This window comes from Panulirus ornatus, chromosome 5 (genome assembly GCF_036320965.1).
Source record: "Panulirus ornatus isolate Po-2019 chromosome 5, ASM3632096v1, whole genome shotgun sequence".
Taxonomy (NCBI): Eukaryota; Metazoa; Arthropoda; class Malacostraca; order Decapoda; family Palinuridae; genus Panulirus; species Panulirus ornatus.
Genome location: NC_092228.1, coordinates 44597468 through 44619121, shown reverse-complemented (window position 1 = coordinate 44619121; position 21654 = coordinate 44597468). Strand labels below are relative to the sequence as shown.

The following is a 21654-nucleotide window of genomic DNA, read 5'->3' as shown; positions in this document are numbered from 1 at the left end:
TCTGTTCCACACTCACACACACACACACCCCCTCTGTGCCACACACACACACACCACCCCCTCTGTGCCACACACACACACACACACACACACACACACACACACACACACACCACCCCCTCTGTGCCACACACACCACCCCCTCTGTGCTACACACCCTCTCTCTGCCACAAACACACCCTCTCTCTGCCACATACACCCTCTGTGCCACACACGCCCTCTGTGCCACTCAACTATGGCACGCCCTGTGTACCAACACCCATGGCATGCCTTCTATGCCACACCTATGGCACGCCCTCTGTGCCACATCTGTGTCACGCCCTCTGTGATACACCTATGACACGCCCTCTATGCCAACACTTCCCACCACACCCTCTGTGCCACATCTCCCACCACACCCTCTGTGCCACATATGCAAGTGCTGTGCTACATCATTTGTGTTCATTTCCCCTGTAAGGTATTGACATTCCATTTTCTATGTGGCCCAAACTCGAACCCCATTTTCTACATAATCTGAATTTCTATGTCTCCATTTTCTTTCCTTGGTTTCGAATGGGCCTACTCCCATTTTCTGCTGTTTTCATCCACGTCCATTTGCAGTTTTCTTTGAGAGCCAAACTCATCCCAGTTTTCTCTCAGTTTAGCCACTCCCCGACACACACGCCTCCAATTTTTTAATTTTTTTTTGTGAAACATCCTCAACCCTCATCCCATTTTCTTCAACATCAACCCTCATTCCGTTTTCTTCAAGACCAACCCTCCTCCAATTTCCTCTCAATGCAACCACCCCATCATACGTCTCCAATTCTTCAGTTTTTCCTGTGAGACAGCCTCAACCCACATCCCATTTTCTTCCAAGGCTCTCAACCCTCATCCCGTTTTCTTTCTCTCCGGCCAATCATCAGGTGGTGGTGACGTATTCTTCCACGTACGTCTTGGTGGCCCTGAGCATTGATCGCTACGACGCCATTACCCACCCAATGAACTTCTCCGGCAGCTGTAAGTAACCCGTTACTCACACACACACACACACACACACACACACACACACACACACACACACACACACACACCCACACACACACACACACACACCAGGGGCCGTATGCAGACAAATTCTTAGATTTCTGCTTACTTTTATGCTTAGCTGAGCAAGTGACTTAAGTGCCACACAAAAAAGGGCTAAGCACGATGCTTAGCAAAACTTAAGCATAAGATTGAAGAAGTATGAAATGCAGTTTGGGTCAAAATATTTGTCGTCTGCTAAGCAAATACTTAAGCGTAGGGCAGCTTTCAGAAACATGCTTAGCAAAACTCTTAAAGTTAAGTAAAATTCTTTGGGGTTAAGCATACTTAAGCATTCTAAGAAGTTTTCTGCATACAACCCCTGGTACTTAAATTACTTAAGGTCTGTTAAGTAAAGTTTTGGATCGTAAGTTACAAGTGTTGATACAAGTGTTGATATTTGATTGCTTTGTGAACTAGTGATTAGTTCAGTGGCCCAACTTGGTGATGGTATATTCTCCCCAACCCATACCTCACTCTCCCCACCCATACCTTACTCTCCCCACCCATACCTCACTCTCCCCACCTATACCTTACTCTCCCCGCCCATACCTCACCTACCCATACCTCACTCTCCCCACCCATACCTCACCTACCCATACCTCACTCTCCCAACCCATACCTCACTCTCCCCACCCATACCTCACTCTCCCCACCCGTACCTCACTCTCCCAACCCATACCTCACTTTTCCCACCCATACCTCACTCTCCCCACCCATACCTCACTCTCTCTACCCATACCTTACTCTCCCCACCCATATCTCACTCTCCCCACCCATACCTTACTCTCCCAACCCATACCTTACTCTCCCCACCCATATCTCACTCTCCCCACCCATACCTTACTCTCCCCACCCATACCTCACTCTCCCCACCCATACCTTACTCTCCCCGCCCACATACCTCACCTACCCATACCTCACTCTCCCCACCCATACCTTACTCTCCCCACCCATACCTCACTCTCCCCACCCATACCTTACTCTCCCACCATCCCTCATTCCACCCTACTCACTCTCCCAACCTAGCCTTCACTCTCCCCACCTATCCACCTCCCCCCTCACCTCTCACTCTCCACTCTACCCCACCTTCACCCGCCACTCTCCCACCTCTCCCGCCACTCCACTCTCACCCGCCACTCTCCCACACCTACTTCACCCGCCACTCTCCCCATCCTCTCACCCGCCACTTACCTTACCCCCACTCTCCACCTCTCACCCGCCACTCTACCCCACCTCTCACTCGTCACTCTACCCCACCTCTCACCCGCCACTCTTCCCCACCTCTCACCCGCCACTCTTCCCCACCTCTCACCCGCCACTCTCTCCCACCTCTCACCCGCCACTCTCCCCACCTCTCACCCGCCACTCTACCCCACCTCTCACCCGCCACTCTACCCCCCTCTCACCCGCCACTCTCACCACCTCTCACCCGCCACTCTCTCCTCACCTCTCACCCTCACTCTCCACCCTCACCTCCTCCCCCTACCTCTCACCCGCCACTCTACCCCCACCCACTCTACCCCACTCTCCCCCTCACCCTCACACCGCCACTCTCCCCACCTCTCACCCGCCACTCTCCCCCCCCTCACCTCTCCCGCACTTACTCCCTCACACTCACACCTCTCACCCCCACTCTCTCCCACCTCACCCCACTCTCCCCACCTACCCCCTCTCCCCCCACTCTCACCCTCTCCCCACCCATCCTCCACTCTACCCCACCTCTCACCCCCAACCTTCTCTCCCCCACTCACCTCTCACCCGCCACTCTCCTCACCTCTCCCACCTCACTCCCCCCAACCCCTTCCCACCCATCCTTACTCTACCTTCACCCCACTCTCTCCCACCTCTACCGCACTTCCCCCCACGCTACTCCCCACCTCACTACCCACCTATCTCCCACCTCTCACCCTCCCACTCTCCCCACACCTCCCCTGCACTCTACCCCCCTCACCCCACTCCCACTCTACCGCCTCTCCCACCTCTAACCCGCCCTCTCCGCTCTCACCCGCCACTCTCACCCACCTGCTCACCCGCCACTCTACCCCACCTCCCACCCGCCACTCTACCACCTCCCACCGCACTCTACCCCGTCCCGCACATTCTCCCCACCTCTCACCCGCCACTCTACCCCACCTCTCACCCGCCCCTCTCCCCCACTCTCACCCGCCACTCTCCCCACCTCTCACCTGCCACTCTCCCTACCTCTCACCCGCCCACTCTACCCCACCTCTCACCCGCCACTCTACCCCACCTCTCCACCCGCCTTACTCCCCTCACCTCTCACCCGCCACTCTCCCCACCTCTCACCCGCCACTCTTCCCACCTCTCACCCGCCACTCTAACCCACCTCTCCCCCGCCACTCTACCTCCCTCTCACCTGCCACTCTCACCACCTCTCACCCGCCACTCTCTCCCCACCTCTCACCCGCCACTCTCCCCACCTCTCACCCGCCACTCTCCCCCACCTCTCACCCGCCACTCTCCCCACCTCTCACCCGCCACTGTACCCCACCTCTCACACGCCACTCTACCTCTCTCTCACCTGCCACTCTCACCACCTCTCACCCGCCACTCTACCCCACCTCTCACCCGCCACTCTCCCCACCTCTCACCTGCCACTCTCACCACCTCTCACTTTCCACTCTCTCCACCTCTCACCCGCCACTCTCTCCCACCTCTCACCCGCCACTCTCCCTCCCTCCCCCGCCTAACTCCCCACCTCTCACCCGCCACTCTACCCCACCTCTCACCCGCCACTCTCCCACCACCTCTCACCCGCCACTCTACCCCACCCCTCACCCACCACTCTACCCCACCTCTCACCCGCCACTCTCCCACCACCTCTTACCCGCCACTCTCCCCACCTCTCACCCACCACTCTACCCCACCTCTCACCCGCCACTCTACCCCACCTCTCACCCGCCACATTCTCCCCACCTCTCACACGCCACTCTACCCCACATCTCACCCGCCACTCTCCCCCACCTCTAACCCGCCACTCTCCCCGCCTCTCACCCGCCACTCTCCCCCACCTGTCACCCGCCACTCTACCCCACCTCTCACCCGCCACTCTACCCACCTCCCACCCGCCACTCTACCCCACGTCTCACCCGCCACATTCTCCCCACCTCTCACCCGCCACTCTACCCCACCTCTCACCCGCCACTCTCCCCCACCTCTCACCCGCCACTCTCCCCACCTCTCACCTGCCACTCTCCCTACCTCTCACCCGCCACTCTACCCCACCTCTCACCCGCCACTCTACCCCACCTCTCACCCGCCTTACTCCCCTCACCTCTCACCCGCTACTCTACCCCACCTCTCACCCGCCTTACTCCCCTCACCTCTCACCCGTTACTCTACCCCACCATTCACCCGCCTTACTCCCCTCACCTCTCACCCGCCACTCTACCCCACCCTCTCACCCGCCTTACTCCCCTCACCTCTCACCCGCCACTCTACCCCACCTCTCACCCGCCTTACTCCCCTCACCTCTCACCCGCCACTCTACCCTCACCTCTCACCCGCCACTCTACCCTCACGTCTCACCCGCCTTACTCCCCTCACCTCTCACCCGCCACTCTACCCCACCTCTCACCCGCCTTACTCCCCTCACCTCTCACCCGCCACTCTACCCTCACCTCTCACCCGCCACTCTACCCTCACGTCTCACCCGCCTTACTCCCCTCACCTCTCACCCGCCTTACTCCCCCCTCACCTCTCACCCGCCACTCTCCCCCCTCACCTCTCACCCGCCACTCTCCCCCTCACCTCTCACCCGCCTTACTCCCCTCACCTCTCACCCGCCACTCTCTCCCCTCACCTCTCACCCTCCACTCCACCCCACCTCTCACCCGCCACTCTCCCCCCTCACCTCTCACCCGCCACTCTACCCCTCACCTCTCACCCGCCACTCTACCCTCACCTCTCACCCGCCACTCTACCCACCTCTCACCCGCCTTACTCCCCTCACCTCTCACCCGCCACTCTCCCCCTCACCTCTCACCCGCCACTCTACCCCACCTCTCACCCGCCACTCTCCCCCCTCACCTCTCACCCGCCACTCTCCCCCTCACCTCTCACCCGCCTTACTCCCCTCACCTCTCACCCGCTACTCTACCCCACCTCTCACCCGCCTTACTCCCCCCTCACCTCTCACCCGCCACTCTCCCCCCTCACCTCTCACCCGCCACTCTCCCCCTCACCTCTCACCCGCCTTACTCCCCTCACCTCTCACCCGCCACTCTACCCCACCTCTCACCCGCCTTACTCCCCCCTCACCTCTCACCCGCCACTCTCCCCCCTCACCTCTCACCCGCCTTACTCCCCCCTCACCTCTCACCCGCCTTACTCCCCTCACCTCTCACCCGCCACTCTCCCCCCTCACCTCTCACCCGCCACTCTACCCCACCTCTCACCCGCCTTACTCCCCTCACCTCTCACCCGCTACTCTACCCCACCTCTCACCCGCCTTACTCCCCTCACCTCTCACCCGCCACTCTCCCCCCTCACCTCTCACCCGCCACTCTCCCCCCTCACCTCTCACCCGCCACTCTCCCCCACAGGGCGTAGAGCCAGAAGACTTGTGTTGGTGGCTTGGCTGCTGTCCGCCATCTTGGCGTCACCCAGTTTGATCTTCTTCCGGGAAACGTCCATAGACGGTAGGTCACCTTCACCTTGGTCACCTTCACCTTGTTCACCTTCACCATGTTCCCTCACCTTCACCTTGGACACACCTTCATCTGCCATACCTTCATCTGGTGTCACGCTCCACCTCCCGACCTGCCTCACTTGGGTCATGTTCACTCACCTTCACCATAAAGTTACCTTCACTCACCTTCACCATAGTGTCATCTTCGCTCACCTTCACCATAAAGTCATTTTCACTCTATCAAAAAGTTTTCACTCACCTTCACCATAAAATCACCTTCACTCACCTTCACCATGAAGTCACTTTCGTTCACCTTCACAATAAAGTTACCTTCGCTCACCTTCACCATAAAGTTACCTTCGCTCACCTTCACCATAAAGTTACCTTCACTCACCTTCACCATAAAGTTACCTTCACTCACCTTCACCATAAAGTTACCTTCACTCACCTTCACCATAAAGTTACCTTCGCTCACCTTCACCATAAAGTTACCTTCACTCACCTTCACCATAAAGTTACCTTCTCACCTTCACCATAAAGTTACCTTCACTCACCTTCACTATAAAGTTACCTTTACTCACCTTCACCATAAAGTTACCTTCACTCACCTTCACCATAAAGTTACTTTCACTCACCTTCACCATAAAATTACCTTCACTCACCTTCACCTTAAAGTCACCTTCACTCACATTCATGTCACATTCACCTTCACTCACCTTCACCATAATGTCACATTCACCTTCACTCACCATCATAATGTCACATTCACCTTCACGTCACCATCATAATGTTACATTCACCTTCACTCACCATCATAATGTCACATTCACCTTCACGTCACCATCATAATGTCACCCTCACCTTCACGTCACCATCATAATGTCACATTCACCTTCACGTCACCTTCACCATAATGTCACATTCACCTTCAAGTCACCATCATAATGTCACATTCACCTTCACGTCACCATCATAATGTCACATTCACCTTCACTCACCTTCACCATAATGTCACATTCACCTTCACTCACCATCATAATGTCACATTCACCTTCACTCACCATCATAATGTCACATTCACCTTCACTCACCATCATAATGTCACATTCACCTTCACGTCACCATCATAATGTCACATTCACCTTCACGTCACCATCATAATGTCACATTCACCTTCACTCACCATCATAATGTCACATTCACCTTCACTCACCATCATAATGTCACATTCACCTTCACTCACCATCATAATGTCACATTCACCTTCACGTCACCATCATAATGTCACATTCACCTTCACGTCACCATCATAATGTCACATTCACCTTCACTCACCATGATAATGTCACATTCACCTTCACGTCACCTTCACCATAATGTCACATTCACCTTCACTCACCATCATAATGTCACATTCACCTTCACTCACCATCATAATGTCACATTCACCTTCACTCACCATCATAATGTCACATTCACCTTCACGTCACCTTCATCATAATGTCACATTCACCTTCACGTCACCACCATAATGTCACATTCACCTTCACGTCACCTTCACCATAATGAGGTATGATATGTTGCTTGATTTTGAGACTCATAATTATAATGTGGTGGGGAGATTACCCTGAGCACCCCAAGCGTCTCTCACACCCTCCCCTCTCCCCAGAACCACCCCTTCTCCCCTCACACACCGTACTCTCCCCGCTGCAGGCACCCTCCCCTCTCCCCAGAACCACACCTTCACACACCGTACTCTCCCCGCTGCAGGTACCCTCCCATCTCCCCAGAACCACCCCTTCTCCCCTCACACACCGTACTCTCCCCGCTGCAGGTACCTTCCCCTCACCCCAGAACCACCCCTTCTCCCCTCTCACCGTACTCTCCCCGCTGCAGGTACCCTCCCCTCTCCCCAGAACCACCCCTTCTCCCCTCACACACCGTACTCTCCCCGCTGCAGGCACCCTCCCCTCTCCCCAGAACCACACCTTCACACAGCGTCCTCTCCCCGCTGCAGACACCCTCCCCTCTCCCCAAGAAGCACCCCATACCTCACTCTCCCCACCCATACTTCTCACCCACTCCAGGCACACTCCCCATCTCCCCAGAACCACCCTATCTCTCCCCTCTCACCGTACTCTCACCTTGCAGATACCCTCCCATCACCCTCCCATCTCCCCAGAACCACACTATCTCCCTACTCTCACCTTGCAGGTACCCTCCCATCACCCTCCCATCTCCCCAGAACCACCCTATCTCTCCCCTCTCACCGTACTCTCACCTTGCAGGTACCCTCCCATCACCCTCCCATCTCCCCAGAACCACACTATCTCCCTACTCTCACCTTGCAGGTACCCTCCCATCACCCTCCCATCTCCCCAGAACCACACTATCTCCCTACTCTCACCTTGCAGGTACCCTCCCATCACCCTCGCATCTCCCCGTAACCACCCTATCTCTCCCCTCTCACCGTACTCTCACCTTGCAGGTACCCTCCCATCACCCTCCCATCTCCCCAGAACCACCCTGTCTCTCCCCTCTCACCCTACTCTCACCTTGCAGGCACCCTCCCATCACCCTCCCCTCTCCCCAGAACCACCCTATCTCTCCCCTCTCACCCTACTCTCACCTTGCAGGCACCCTCCCATCACCCTCCCATCTCCCCAGAACCACCCTATCTCTACCCTCTCACCCTACTCTCACCTTGCAGGCACCCTCCCATCACCCTCCCATCTCCCCAGAACCACCCTATCTCTCCCCTCTCACCCTACTCTCACCTTGCAGGTACCCTCCCATCACCCTCGCATCTCCCCGTAACCACCCTATCTCTCCCCTCTCACCGTACTCTCACCTTGCAGGTACCCTCCCATCACCCTCCCATCTCCCCAGAACCACCCTGTCTCTCCCCTCTCACCCTACTCTCACCTTGCAGGCACCCTCCCATCACCCTCCCCTCTCCCCAGAACCACCCTATCTCTCCCCTCTCACCCTACTCTCACCTTGCAGGCACCCTCCCATCACCCTCCCATCTCCCCAGAACCACCCTATCTCTCCCCTCACCTTGCAGGTACCCTCCCATCACCCTCCCATCTCCCCAGAACCACCCTATCTCTCTCCCTCTCACCGTACTCTCACCTTGCAGGTACCCTCCCATCACCCTCCCATCTCCCCAGAACCACCCTGTCTCTCCCCTCTCACCCTACTCTCACCTTGCTGGCACCCTCCCATCACCCTCCCCTCTCCCCAGAACCACCCTATCTCTACCCTCTCACCCTACTCTCACCTTGCAGGCACCCTCCCATCACCATCCCCTCTCCCCAGAACCACCCTATCTCTCTCCCTCTCACCGTACTCTCACCTTGCAGGTACCCTCCCATCACCCTCCCATCTCCCCAGAACCACCCTATCTCTCTCCCTCTCACCGTACTCTCACCTTGCAGATACCCTCCCATCACTTTCCCATCTCCCCAGAACCACCCTGTCTCCCTACTCTCACCTTGCAGGTACCCTCCCATCACCCTCCCATCTCCCCAGAACCACCCTATCTCTCCCCTCTCACCGTACTCTCACCTTGCAGGTACCCTCCCATCACCCTCCCATCTCCACAGAACCACCTTATCTCTCTCCCTCTCACCGTACTCGTACCCTCCCATTACCCTCCCATCTCCCCAGAACCACCCTATCTCTCTCTCTCTCTCTCACCGTACTCGTACCCTCCCATCTCCCCAGAACCACCCTATCTCTCCCCTCTCACCTTGCAGGTACCCTCCCATCACCCTCCCATCTCCCCAGAACCACCCTATCTCTCTCCCTCTCACCGTACTCTCACCTTGCAGATACCCTCCCATCACCCTCCCATCTCCCCAGAACCACCCTGTCTCTCCCCTCTCACCGTACTCTCACCTTGCAGGTACCCTCCCATCACCCTCCCATCTCCCCAGAACCACCCTATCTCTCCCCTCTCACCGTACTCTCACCTTGCAGGTACCCTCCCATCACCCTCCCATCTCCCCAGAACCACCCTATCTCTCCCCTCTCACCCTACTCTCACCTTGCAGGTACCCTCCCATCACCCTCCCATCTCCCCAGAACCACCCTGTCTCCCTACTCTCACCTTGCAGATACCCTCCCATCACCCTCCCATCTCCCCAGAACCACCCTATCTCTCTCCCTCTCACCGTACTCTCACCTTGCAGGTACCCTCCCATCACCCTCCCATCTCCCCAGAACCACCCTGTCTCCCTACTCTCACCTTGCAGGTACCCTCCCATCACCCTCCCATCTCCCCAGAACCACCCTATCTCTCTCTCTCTCTCTCTCCCTACCACCATCATCTGGTCTGCGCTCCTCTCCGTTGCAGGGGTGATCCAGTGCTGGATCGACTTCTCGGAGCCATGGCAGTGGAAGGTGTACATGACTCTTGTGGCTCTCACTGTGTTCGTCTTCCCGACCGTCATCATAACTGCTTGTTACGCCATCATAGTCTACACCATCTGGTCCAAGAGCAAGATTATGACCCTTAGTAGCAAGACTTTCGGGGCCAAGAGTGAGTCTCTCTCTCTCAGTCTCTCTCTCTCTCTCTCTCTCTCTCTCTCTCTCTCTCTCTGGTCGTCCTCCTCCCGTCCTAGTTAACTGTCGTGCTGGTCGTCCTCCTCCTCCTCCTCCCGTCCTAGTTAACTGTCGTGCTGGTCGTCCTCCTCCCGTCCTAGTTAACTGTCGTGCTGGTCCTCCTCCTCCTCCCGTCCTAGTTAACTGTCGTGTTGGTCGTCCTCCTCCTCCTCCCGTCCTAGTTAACTGTCGTGCTGGTCCTCCTCCTCCTCCTCCCGTCCTAGTTAACTGTCGTGCTGGTCCTCCTCCTCCCGTCCTAGTTAACTGTCGTGCTGGTCGTCCTCCTCCCGTCCTAGTTAACTGTCGTGCTGGTCGTCCTCCTCCTCCCGTCCTAGTTAACTGTCGTGCTGGTCGTCCTCCTCCCGTCCTAGTTAACTGTCGTGTTGGTCGTCCTCCTCCTCCCGTCCTAGTTAACTGTCGTGCTGGTCGTCCTCCTCCCGTCCTAGTTAACTGTCGTGCTGGTCGTCCTCCTCCCGTCCTAGTTAACTGTCGTGCTGGTCGTCCTCCTCCTCCTCCCGTCCTAGTTAACTGTCGTGTTGGTCGTCCTCCTCCCGTCCTAGTTAACTGTCGTGCTGGTCGTCCTCCTCCTCCTCCCGTCCTAGTTAACTGTCGTGCTGGTCCTCCTCCTCCCGTCCTAGTTAACTGTCGTGCTGGTCCTCCTCCCGTCCTAGTTAACTGTCGTGCTGGTCGTCCTCCTCCTCCTCCCGTCCTAGTTAACTGTCGTGCTGGTCGTCCTCCTCCCGTCCTAGTTAACTGTCGTGTTGGTCGTCCTCCTCCCGTCCTAGTTAACTGTCGTGCTGGTCGTCCTCCTCCTCCTCCCGTCCTAGTTAACTGTCGTGCTGGTCGTCCTCCTCCTCCCGTCCTAGTTAACTGTCGTGCTTGTCGTCCCTCCTCTCCGTCTAGTTAACTGTCGTGCTGGTCGTCCTCCTCCTCCTCCCATCCTAGTTAACTATCGTGCTGGTCGTCCTCCTCCCGTCCTAGTTAACTGTCGTGCTGGTCGTCCTCCTCCTCCCGTCCTAGTTAACTGTCGTGCTGGTCGTCCTCCTCCCGTCCTAGTTATTGTCGTGCTGGTCGTCGTCCTTCCTCCTCCCTCCGTCCTAGTTAACTGTCGTGCTGGTCCTCCTCCTCCTCCCGTCCTAGTTAACTGTCGTGTTGGTCGTCCTCCTCCTCCGTCCTAGTTAACTGTCGTGCTGGTCCTCCTCTCCTAGCTCCCCGGTCCCTAGTTAACTGTCGTGCTGGTCGTCCTCCTCCTCCCGTCCTAGTTAACTGTCGTGCTGGTCGTCCTCCTCCTCCTCCCGTCCTAGTTAACTGTCGTGTTGGTCGTCCTCCTCCTCCCGTCCTAGTTAACTGTCGTGCTGGTCGTCCTCCTCCTCCTCCCGTCCTAGTTAACTGTCGTGCTGGTCGTCCTCCTCCTCCTCCCGTCCTAGTTAACTGTCGTGCTGGTCGTCGTCCTCCTCCTCCCGTCCTAGTTAACTGTCGTGTTGGTCGTCCTCCTCCCGTCCTAGTTAACTGTCGTGCTGGTCGTCCTCCTCCTCCCGTCCTAGTTAACTGTCGTGCTGGTCGTCCTCCTCCTCCTCCCGTCCTAGTTAACTGTCGTGCTGGTCGTCCTCCTCCCGTCCTAGTTAACTGTCGTGCTGGTCGTCCTCCTCCTCCCGTCCTAGTTAACTGTCGTGCTGGTCGTCCTCCTCCTCCCGTCCTAGTTAACTGTCGTGTTGGTCGTCCTCCTCCCGTCCTAGTTAACTGTCGTGCTGGTCGTCCTCCTCCTCCTCCCGTCCTAGTTAACTGTCGTGTTGGTCGTCCTCCTCCTCCCGTCCTAGTTAACTGTCGTGCTGGTCGTCCTCCTCCTCCTCCCGTCCTAGTTAACTGTCGTGCTGGTCGTCCTCCTCCTCCCGTCCTAGTTAACTGTCGTGCTGGTCGTCCTCCTCCTCCCGTCCTAGTTAACTGTCGTGCTGGTCGTCCTCCTCCTCCTCCCGTCCTAGTTAACTGTCGTGCTGGTCGTCCTCCTCCTCCTCCCGTCCTAGTTAACTGTCGTGCTGGTCCTCCTCCTCCTCCTCCCGTCCTAGTTAACTGTCGTGCTGGTCGTCCCACAGATGGCGAGAAGAGAGGCGGGGGGACGACCCACGAGGACGACTCCCGTCGTGCCAGTTCGCGGGGACTCATCCCGAAGGCCAAGATCAAGACAGTCAAGATGACCTTCGTGATTGTCTTCGGTAAGTCCCCATCCTCCTGATTGTCTTCGGTAAGTCCCCATCCTCCTGATTGTCTTCGGTAAGTCCCCATCCTCCTGATTGTCTTCGGTAAGTCCCCATCCTCCTGATTGTCTTCGGTAAGTCCCCATCCTTCTGATTGTCTTCGGTAAGTCCCCGTCCTCCTGATTGTCTTCGGTAAGTCCCCGTCCTCCTGATTGTCTTCGGTAAGTCTCCATCCTCCTGATTGTCTTCGGTAAGTCCCCATCCTCCTGATTATCTTCGGTAAGTCCCCATCCTCCTGATTATCTTCGGTAAGTCCCCATCCTCCTGATTGTCTTCAGTAAGTCCCCGTCCTCCTGATTGTCTTCAGTAAGTCCCCATCCTCCTGATTGACTTCGGTAAGTCCCCGTCCTCCTGATTGACTTCGGTAAGTCCCCGTCCTCCTGATTATCTTCGGTAAGTCCCCGTCCTCCTGATTGACTTCGGTAAGTTCCCGGCCTCCTGATTGACTTCGGTAAGTCCCCGTCCTCCTGATTGACTTCGGTAGGTTCCCGTCCTCCCGATTGGCTTCGATAAGTCCCCGTCCTCCTGATTGGCTTCGGTAAGTCCCCGTCCTCCTGATTGTCTTCGGTAAGTCCCCATCCTTCTGATTGTCTTCAGTAAGTCCCCGTCCTCCTGACTGTCTTCGGTAAGTCCCCGTCCTCCTGAATGTCTTCGGTAAGTCCCCGTCCTCCTGACTGTCTTCGGTAAGTCCCCATCCTTCTGATTGTCTTCGGTAAGTCCCCGTCCTCCTGATTGGCTTCGTAAGTCCCCATCCTCCTGATTGACTTCGATAAGTCCCCGTCCTCCTGATTGTCTTCGGTAAGTCCCCATCCTCCTGATTGTCTTCGGTAAGTCCCCGTCCTCCTGATTGACTTCGGTAAGTCCCCGTCCTCCTGATTGACTTCGGTAAGTCCCCGTCCTCCTGATTGACTTCGGTAAGTCCCCGTCCTCCTGATTGACTTCGGTAAGTCCCCGTCCTCCTGATTGTCTTCGGTAAGTCCCCGTCCTCCTGATTGTCTTCGGTAAGTCCCCATCCTCCTGATTGTCTTCGGTAAGTCCCCGTCCTCCTGATCGTCTTCGGTAAGTCCCCGTCCTCCCGATTGTCTTCGGTAAGTCCCCGTCCTCCTGATTGACTTCGGTAAGTCCCCGTCCTCCTGATCGTGTTCGGTAAGTCCCCGTCCTCCCGATTGTCTTCGGTAAGTCCCCGTCCTCCTGATCGTCTTCGGTAAGTCCCCGTCCTCCTGATTGACTTCGGTAAGTCCCCGTCCTCCTGATCGTCTTCGGTAAGTCCCCATCCTCCTGATTGTCTTCGGTAAGTCCCCATCCTCCTGATTGACTTCGGTAAGTCCCCGTCCTCCCGATTGTCTTCGGTAAGCCCCCGTCCTCCTGATTGACTTCGGTAAGTCCCCATCCTCCTGATTGACTTCGGTAAGTCCCCGTCCCCCTGATCGTCTTCGGTAAGTCCCCGTCCTCTTGATCGTCTTCGATAAGTCCCCGTCCTCCCGATTGTCTTCGGTAAGTCCCCGTCCTCATGATTGACTTCGGTAAGTCCCCGTCCTCCTGATTGTCTTCGGTAAGTCCCCATCCTCCTGATTGTTTTCGGTAAGTCCCCGTCCTCCTGATTGACTTCGGTAAGTTCCCGTCCTCCTGATTGACTTCGGTAAGTCCCCGTCCTCCTGATCGTCTTCGGTAAGTCCCCGTCCTCCTGATTGACTTCGGTAAGTCCCCGTCCTCCTGATTGTCTTCGGTAAGTCTCCGTCCTCCTGATTGACTTCGGTAAGTCCCCGTCCTCCTGATTGACTTCGGTAAGTCCCCGTCCTCCTGATTGACTTCGGTAAGTCCCCATCCTCCTGATTGTCTTCGGTAAGTCCCCGTCCTCCTGATTGACTTCGGTAAGTCCCCGTCCTCCTGATCGTCTTCGGTAAGTCCCCATCCTCCTGATTGACTTCGGTAAGTCCCCGTCATCCTGATTGACTTCGGTAAGTCCCCTTGCTCCTGAGTGTCTTCGGTAAGTCCCCGTCCCCCTGATCGTCTTCGGTAAGTCCCCGTCCTCCTGATCGTCTTCGGTAAGTCCCCGTCCTCCTGACTGTCTTCGGTAAGTCCCCATCCTCCTGATTGACTTCGGTAAGTCCCCGTCCCCCTGATTGTCCTCGGTAAGTCCCCGTCCTCCCGATTGTCTTCGGTAAGTCGCCGTCCTCCTGATCGTCTTCGGTAAGTCCCCGTCCTCCTGATCGTCTTCGGTCAGTCCCCGTCCTCCCGATTGTCTTCGGTAAGTCCCCGTCCTCCTGATCGTCTTCGGTAAGTCCCCGTCCTCCTGATTGGCTTCGGTAAGTCCCCGTCCTCCTGATTGGCTTCGGTAAGTCCCCATCTTCCTGATTGTCTTCAGTAAGTCCCCGTCCTCCTGATTGTCTTCGGTAAGTCCCCGTCCTCCTGATTGGCTTCGGTAAGTCCCCATCCCCCTGATTGCCTTCGGTAAGTCCCCTTGTTCCTGAGTGTTTTCGGTAAGTCCCCATCCTCCTGATTGACTTCGGTAAGTCCCCATCCTCCGGATTGACTTCGGTAAGTCCCCATCCTCCTGATTGACTTCGGTAAGTCCCCGTCCTCCTGACTGTCTTCGGCAAGTCCCCGTCCTCCTGATCGTCTTCGGTAAGTCCCCGTCCTCCTGATTGTCTTCGGTAAGTCCCCATCCTCCTGATTGACTTCGGTAAGTCCCCGTCCTCCTGATTGTCTTCGGTAAGTCCCCGTCCTCCTGATTGTCTTTGGTAAGTCCCCATCCTCCTGATTGTCTTCGGTAAGTCCCCATCCTCCTGATTGTCTTCGGTAAGTCCCCATCCTCCTGATTGTCTTCGGTAAGTCCCCATCCTCCTGATTGTCTTCGGTAAGTCCCCGTCCTCCTGATTGTCTTCGGTAAGTCCCCGTCCTCCTGATTGTCTTCGGTAAGTCCCCGTCCTCCTGATTGTCTTCGGTAAGTCCCCATCCCCGTCAAGTCCCCATCCTCGGTAAGTCCCCGTCCCTCGGTAAGTACCCATCCTCGCTACAGTGGTTGATCAGTGTCCACACGTGACGTATATGGCCATGGCCAGGCCACCACCATAGTGGGGGATGGGTGGGAGAGGAGCCACAGTATGGCCCACTGGTGAATGGCCCACTGGTGAATGACCCACTGGTGAATGACCCTCTGGCGAATGACCCACTGGCGAATAACCCACTGGTGAATGGCCCACTGGCGAATGACCCACTGGTGAATGACCCACTGGCGAATGACCCACTGGCGAATAACCCACTGGTGAATGACCCATTGGTGAATGACCCACTGGCGAATGGCCCACTGGTGAATGGCCCACTGGTGAATGACCCACTGGTGAATGACCCACTGGTGAATGGCCCACTGGCGAATGACCCACTGGCGAATGGCCCACTGGTGAATGACCCACTGGCGAATGGCCCACTGGTGAATGACCCACTGGCGAATGACCCACTGGCGAATGACCCACTGGCGAATAACCCACTGGTGAATGACCCACTGGCGAATAACCCACTGGTGAATGACCCACTGGCGAATGACCCACTGGCGAATAACCCACTGGTGAATGACCCATTGGTGAATGACCCACTGGTGAATGGCCCACTGGTGAATGACCCACTGGTGAATGACCCACTGGCGAGTGGCCCACTGGTGAATGGCCCACTGGCGAATAACCCACTGGTGAATGACCCACTGGTGAATGACCCACTGGCGAGTGGCCCACTGGTGAATGACCCACTGGCGAATGACCCACTGGCGAATGGCCCACTGGTGAATGGCCCACTGGCGAATAACCCACTGGTGAATGACCCATTGGTGAATGACCCACTGGCGAGTGGACCACTGGCGAATGACCCACTGGCGAATGACCCACTGGCGAATCACTGCAGTGGATGACTTCCTACATTCTTTGGCCCACCCATGCAGATGACTTAGAGCTAAGTAAGTCGCCAAGGGTGACTGACCGTCTACCTTTTAAGTCATCGCCCCCTGTGAGCCATTCTTCCTCTAATTAGCTCATTAGGTATCGTTAATTACATCTAAACAAACACCCCACACCGACCCCCACACCCCCACACACCCCCCTCTCTCTCTCTTCCTTAATTCATGGACACGGAAGGTATAAATTACCTGTACGACTGGGTAATTAAGGTGTGTATTAATGAGTCCTAGGGTCATTATGATGTAAATTAATGCAATGGGCCATGCTCAAGAATTTGAATTACTCCCCCACCCCCCTAGGAGCGAAGACCCCCCCCCCCCTTCAACAGCTTTTGATGGTCCGCGGTATATGGTCATGGTCTTATGGCCCCCCTCTCAGAGACATTTTAGGGATGGCCTGTTTTAAGGATGAGTTGTCCTGGGTCAAAGGCTTTCATAATTCGTACATTTACTTAAATCTAATTAGTCGTATTATCTCTTATCTTTTAAGTAACATAGACTATCGATTTTCTGTAACATTTCCTGGATGTTTGTAGATAAGATCTGCTTATCTATCTATGTCTAATTGCAGATACTTACATAGAAGTTTTTGATACGAGGTGGCATCTAAATTTATTCTGTGGTCATTCAAAATTTCGTGTGTGTATGATTCTAATGATTTAGAGATATATATGCACATATGTATATGTGATTTAGAGGTGTGTATGCACAGAGGTGAGTGTATACATATATATATTTATTATTATTATTTTGCTTTGTCGCTGTCTCCCGCGTTAGCGAGGTAGCGCAAGGAAACAGACGAAAGAATGGCCACATACACGTCCACACACGCAATTATACATACCTATATATATACACACACAGACATATACATATATACACATGTACACAAGTCATACTGTCTGTCTTTATTCATTTCCATCGTCACCCCGCCACACGTGAAATAACAACCCCCTCCCGCCCTCATGTGCGCGAGGTAGCGCAAGGAAAAGACAACAAAGGCCACTTGCGTTCACACTCAGTCTCTAGCTGTCATGTAAAAATGCACCGAAACCACAGCTCCCTTTCTACATCCAGGCCCCACAGAACTTTCCATGATTTACCCCAGACGCTTCACATGCCCTGGTTCAATCCATTGACAGCACGTCGATCCCGGTATACCACATCGTTCCAATCACTCTATTCCTTGCACGCCTTTCACCCTCCTGCATGTTCAGGCCCCGATCACTCAAATTCTTTTTCACTCCATCTTTCCACCTCCAATTTGGTCACCCACTTCTCGTTCCCTCCACCTCTGACACATATATCCTCTTGGTCAATCTTTCCTCACTCATTCTCTCCATGTGACCAAACCATTTCAAAACACCCTCTTCTGCTCTCTCAACTACACTCTTTTTATTTCCACACATCTCTCTTACCCTTACATTACTTACTCGATCAAACCACCTCACACCACATATTGTCCTCAAACATCTCATTTCCAGCACATCCATCCTCCTGCGCACAACTCTATCCATAACCCACGCCTCGCAACCATATAACATTGTTGGAACCACTATTCCTTCGAACATACAAATTTTTGCTTTTCGAGATAATTTTCTCGACTTCCACACATTTTTCAACGCTCCCAGAACTTTCGCCCCCTCCCCCACCCTATGATTCACTTCCGCTTCCATGGTTCCATTCGCTGCCAAATCCACTTCCAGACTCCTAAAACACTTCACTTCCTCCAGTTTTTTTCCATTCAAACTTACCTCCCAATTGACTTATCCCTCAACCCTGCTGTACCTAATAACCTTGCTCCTTTTCACATTTACTCTCAGCTTTCTTCTTTTACACACTTTACCAGACTCAGTCACCAACTTCTGCAGTTTCTCACACGAATCAGCCACCAGCGCTGTATCATCAGCGAACAACAACTGACTCACTTCCCAAGCCCTCTCATCCACAACAGACTGCATACTTGCCCCTCTCTCCAAAACTCTTGCATTCACCTCCCTAACATCCCCATCCATAAACAAATTAAACAACCATGGAGACATCACACACCCCTGCCGCAAACCTACATTCACTGAGAACCAATCACTTTCCTCTCTTCCTACACGTACACATGCCGTACGTCCTAGATAAAAACTTTTCACTGCTTCTAACAACTTGCCCCCCACACCATATATCCTTAATACCTTCCACAAAGCATCTCTATCAACTCTATCATATGCCTTCTCCAGATCCATAAATGCTACATACAAATCCATTTGATTTTCTTTTCTCACATACATTCTTCAAAGCAAACACCTGATCCACACATCCTCTACCACTTCTGAAACCACACTGCTCTTCCCCAATCTGATGCTCTGTACATGCCTTCACCCTCTCAATCAATACCCTCCCATATAATTTACCAGGAATACTCAACAAACTTATACCTCTGTAATTTGAGCACTCACTTTTATCCCCTTTGCCTTTGTACAATGGCACTATGCACGCATTCCGCCAATCCTCAGGCACCTCACCATGAGTCATACATACATTAAATAACCTTACCAACCAGTCAACAATACAGTCACCCCATTTTTTAATAAATTCCACTGCAATACCATCCAAATCTGCTGCCTTGTCGGCTTTCATCTTCCGCAAAGCTTTTACTACCTCTTCTCTGTTTACCAAATCATTTTCCCTAACCCTCTCACTTTGCACACCACCTCAACCAAAACACCCTATATCTGCCACTCTATCATCAAACACATTCAACAAACCTTCAAAATACTCACTCCATCTCCTTCTCACTTCACCACTACTTGTTATCACCTCCTCATTAGCCCCCTGCACTGAAGTTCCCATTTGTTCCCTTGTCTTACGCACTTTATTTACCGCCTTCCAAAACATCTTTTTATTCTCCCTAAAATTTAATGATTCTCACCCCAACTCTCATTTGCCCTCTTTTTCACCTCTTGCACCTTTCTCTTGACCTCCTGTCTCTCTCTTTTATACATCTCCCTCTCATTTGCATTTTTTCCCTGCAAAAATCGTCCAAATGCCTCTCTCTTCTCTTTCACTAATACTCTTAGTTCTTCATCCCACCACTCACTACCCTTTCTAATCTGCCCACCTTCCACGCTTCTCATGCCACAAGCATCTTTTGCGCAATCCATCACTGATTCCCTAAATACATCCCATTCCTCCCCCACTCCCCTTACGTCCTTTGTTCTCACCTTTTTCCATTCTGTACTCAGTCTCTCCTGGTACTTCCTCACTCAAGTCTCCTTCCCAAGCTCACTTACTCTCACCACCCTCTTCACCCCAACATTCACTCTTCTTTTCGAAAACCCATACAAATCTTCACCTTAGCCTCCACAAGATAATGATCAGACATCCCTCCAGTTGCACCTCTCAGCACATTAACATCCTAAAGTCTCTTTTTCGCGCGCCTGTCAATTAACACATAATCCAATAACGCTCTCTGGCCATCTCTCCTACTTACATACGTATACTTATGTATATCTAGCTTTTTAAACCAGGTATTCCCAATCACCAGTCCTTTTTCAGCACATAAATCTACAAGCTCTTCACCATTTCCATTTACAACACTGAACACCCCATGTATACCAATTATTCCCTCAACTGCCACATTACTCACCTTTGCATTCAGATCACCCATCACTATAACCCGGTCTCGTGCATCAAAACCACTAACACACTCATTCAGCTGCTCCCAAAACACTTGCCTCTCATGATCTTTCTTCTCATGCCCAGGTGCATATGCACCAATAATCACCCATCTCTCTCCATCCACTTTCAGTTTTACCCATATGAATCTAGAGTTTACTTTCTTACACTCTATCACATACTCCCACCACTCCTGTTTCAGGAGTAGTGCTACTCCTTCCCTTGCTCTTGTCCTCTCACTAACCCCTGACTTTATATATATATATATATATATATATATATATATATATATATATATATATATATATATATATATATATATAGAGAGAGAGAGAGAGAGAGAGAGAGAGAGGCATAGGGAAGTGAGTGGGGTGCAGTGTGTGTATGTATGTGATTTCAGAGGTGAAGGAGGCGAAAAGTAGACGGGTATATTACATGGCTAATCACACAGATGCCCTTCTTATTCTGGTCGTCGCTGGTCGCTGGTCGTCGTGCGTCGCTGGTCGTGCAGTGTTCGTGTTGTGCTGGTCGCCCTACATCGTCTTCGACCTGCTACAGGTGTACGGCTACATCCCACAGACGCCCACGAACGTTGCAGTGGCTACCTTCATCCAGTCCCTGGCCCCACTCAACTCGGCCGCCAACCCCATCATCTACTGCCTCTTCTCCACGCACATCTGTCGCAACTTGAGGTACGTCCCGACGTATAACGCATGATCCCCCCACGTCCGTCCGTCCGTGACAGGGGGACGTACCCGTCCGTCTTCCATCCCCCTCCCCTCACACAACCCCGTCCGTGGCTACGACACATCTGTCGCAACTTGAGGTACGTCTCGACGTATAACACATGACCCCCCCGTCCGTCCGTCCGTCCGTCCGTGGCAGGGGACGTAACTGTCCGTCTTCCATCCCCTCCCCTCACACAACCCCGTCCGTGGCTACGACACATCTGTCGCAACTTGAGGTACGTCTCGACGTATAACACATGACCCCCCCAGGTCCGTCCGTCCGTCCGTCCCAGGGGGACGTACCCGTCCGTCTTCCATCCCCCTCCCCTCAGACAACCCCGTCCGTGGCTACGACACATCTGTCGCAACTTGAGGTACGTCTCGACGTATAACACATGACCCCCCCCACGTCCGTCCGTCCGTCCGTCCGTCCCAGGGGACACGTACTCGTCCGTCTTCCCCCCCCCACAACCCCGTCCGTGGCTACGACACGTACTGTCTCCTCTAGGGGAGAGGGGAGAAGGAGGGAGGGGAAAACCTCATAGACGTGTACGAACGTTCGTCATGCAATACACACAAAAGAGACGTGACACGAAAGAGGATTTATATATAGATCTACTCAAGCGAATGTATGGGATAGATAGGAAATTTGTATATCACACAAATGTATATGATATATACATATATATATATATATATATAAAATGTATATATATATATAAGGGTCAAGGAAGT

General features: G+C 53.9%; 1 protein-coding gene across 1 annotated transcript in view; it reads left to right on the top strand.

Annotated features, from left to right (window-relative positions):
* LOC139748813 (cardioacceleratory peptide receptor-like) overlaps window positions 1-21654 on the top strand; it is a 114000-nt gene that overhangs the window by 66800 nt on the left and 25546 nt on the right. The window contains exons 5-9 of the mRNA XM_071662243.1: window positions 906-999; window positions 5634-5729; window positions 10080-10265; window positions 12418-12537; window positions 20703-20883. Coding sequence (XP_071518344.1) covers window positions 906-999; window positions 5634-5729; window positions 10080-10265; window positions 12418-12537; window positions 20703-20883 — 677 coding nt within the window. The remainder of the gene's footprint in view (window positions 1-905; window positions 1000-5633; window positions 5730-10079; window positions 10266-12417; window positions 12538-20702; window positions 20884-21654) is intronic.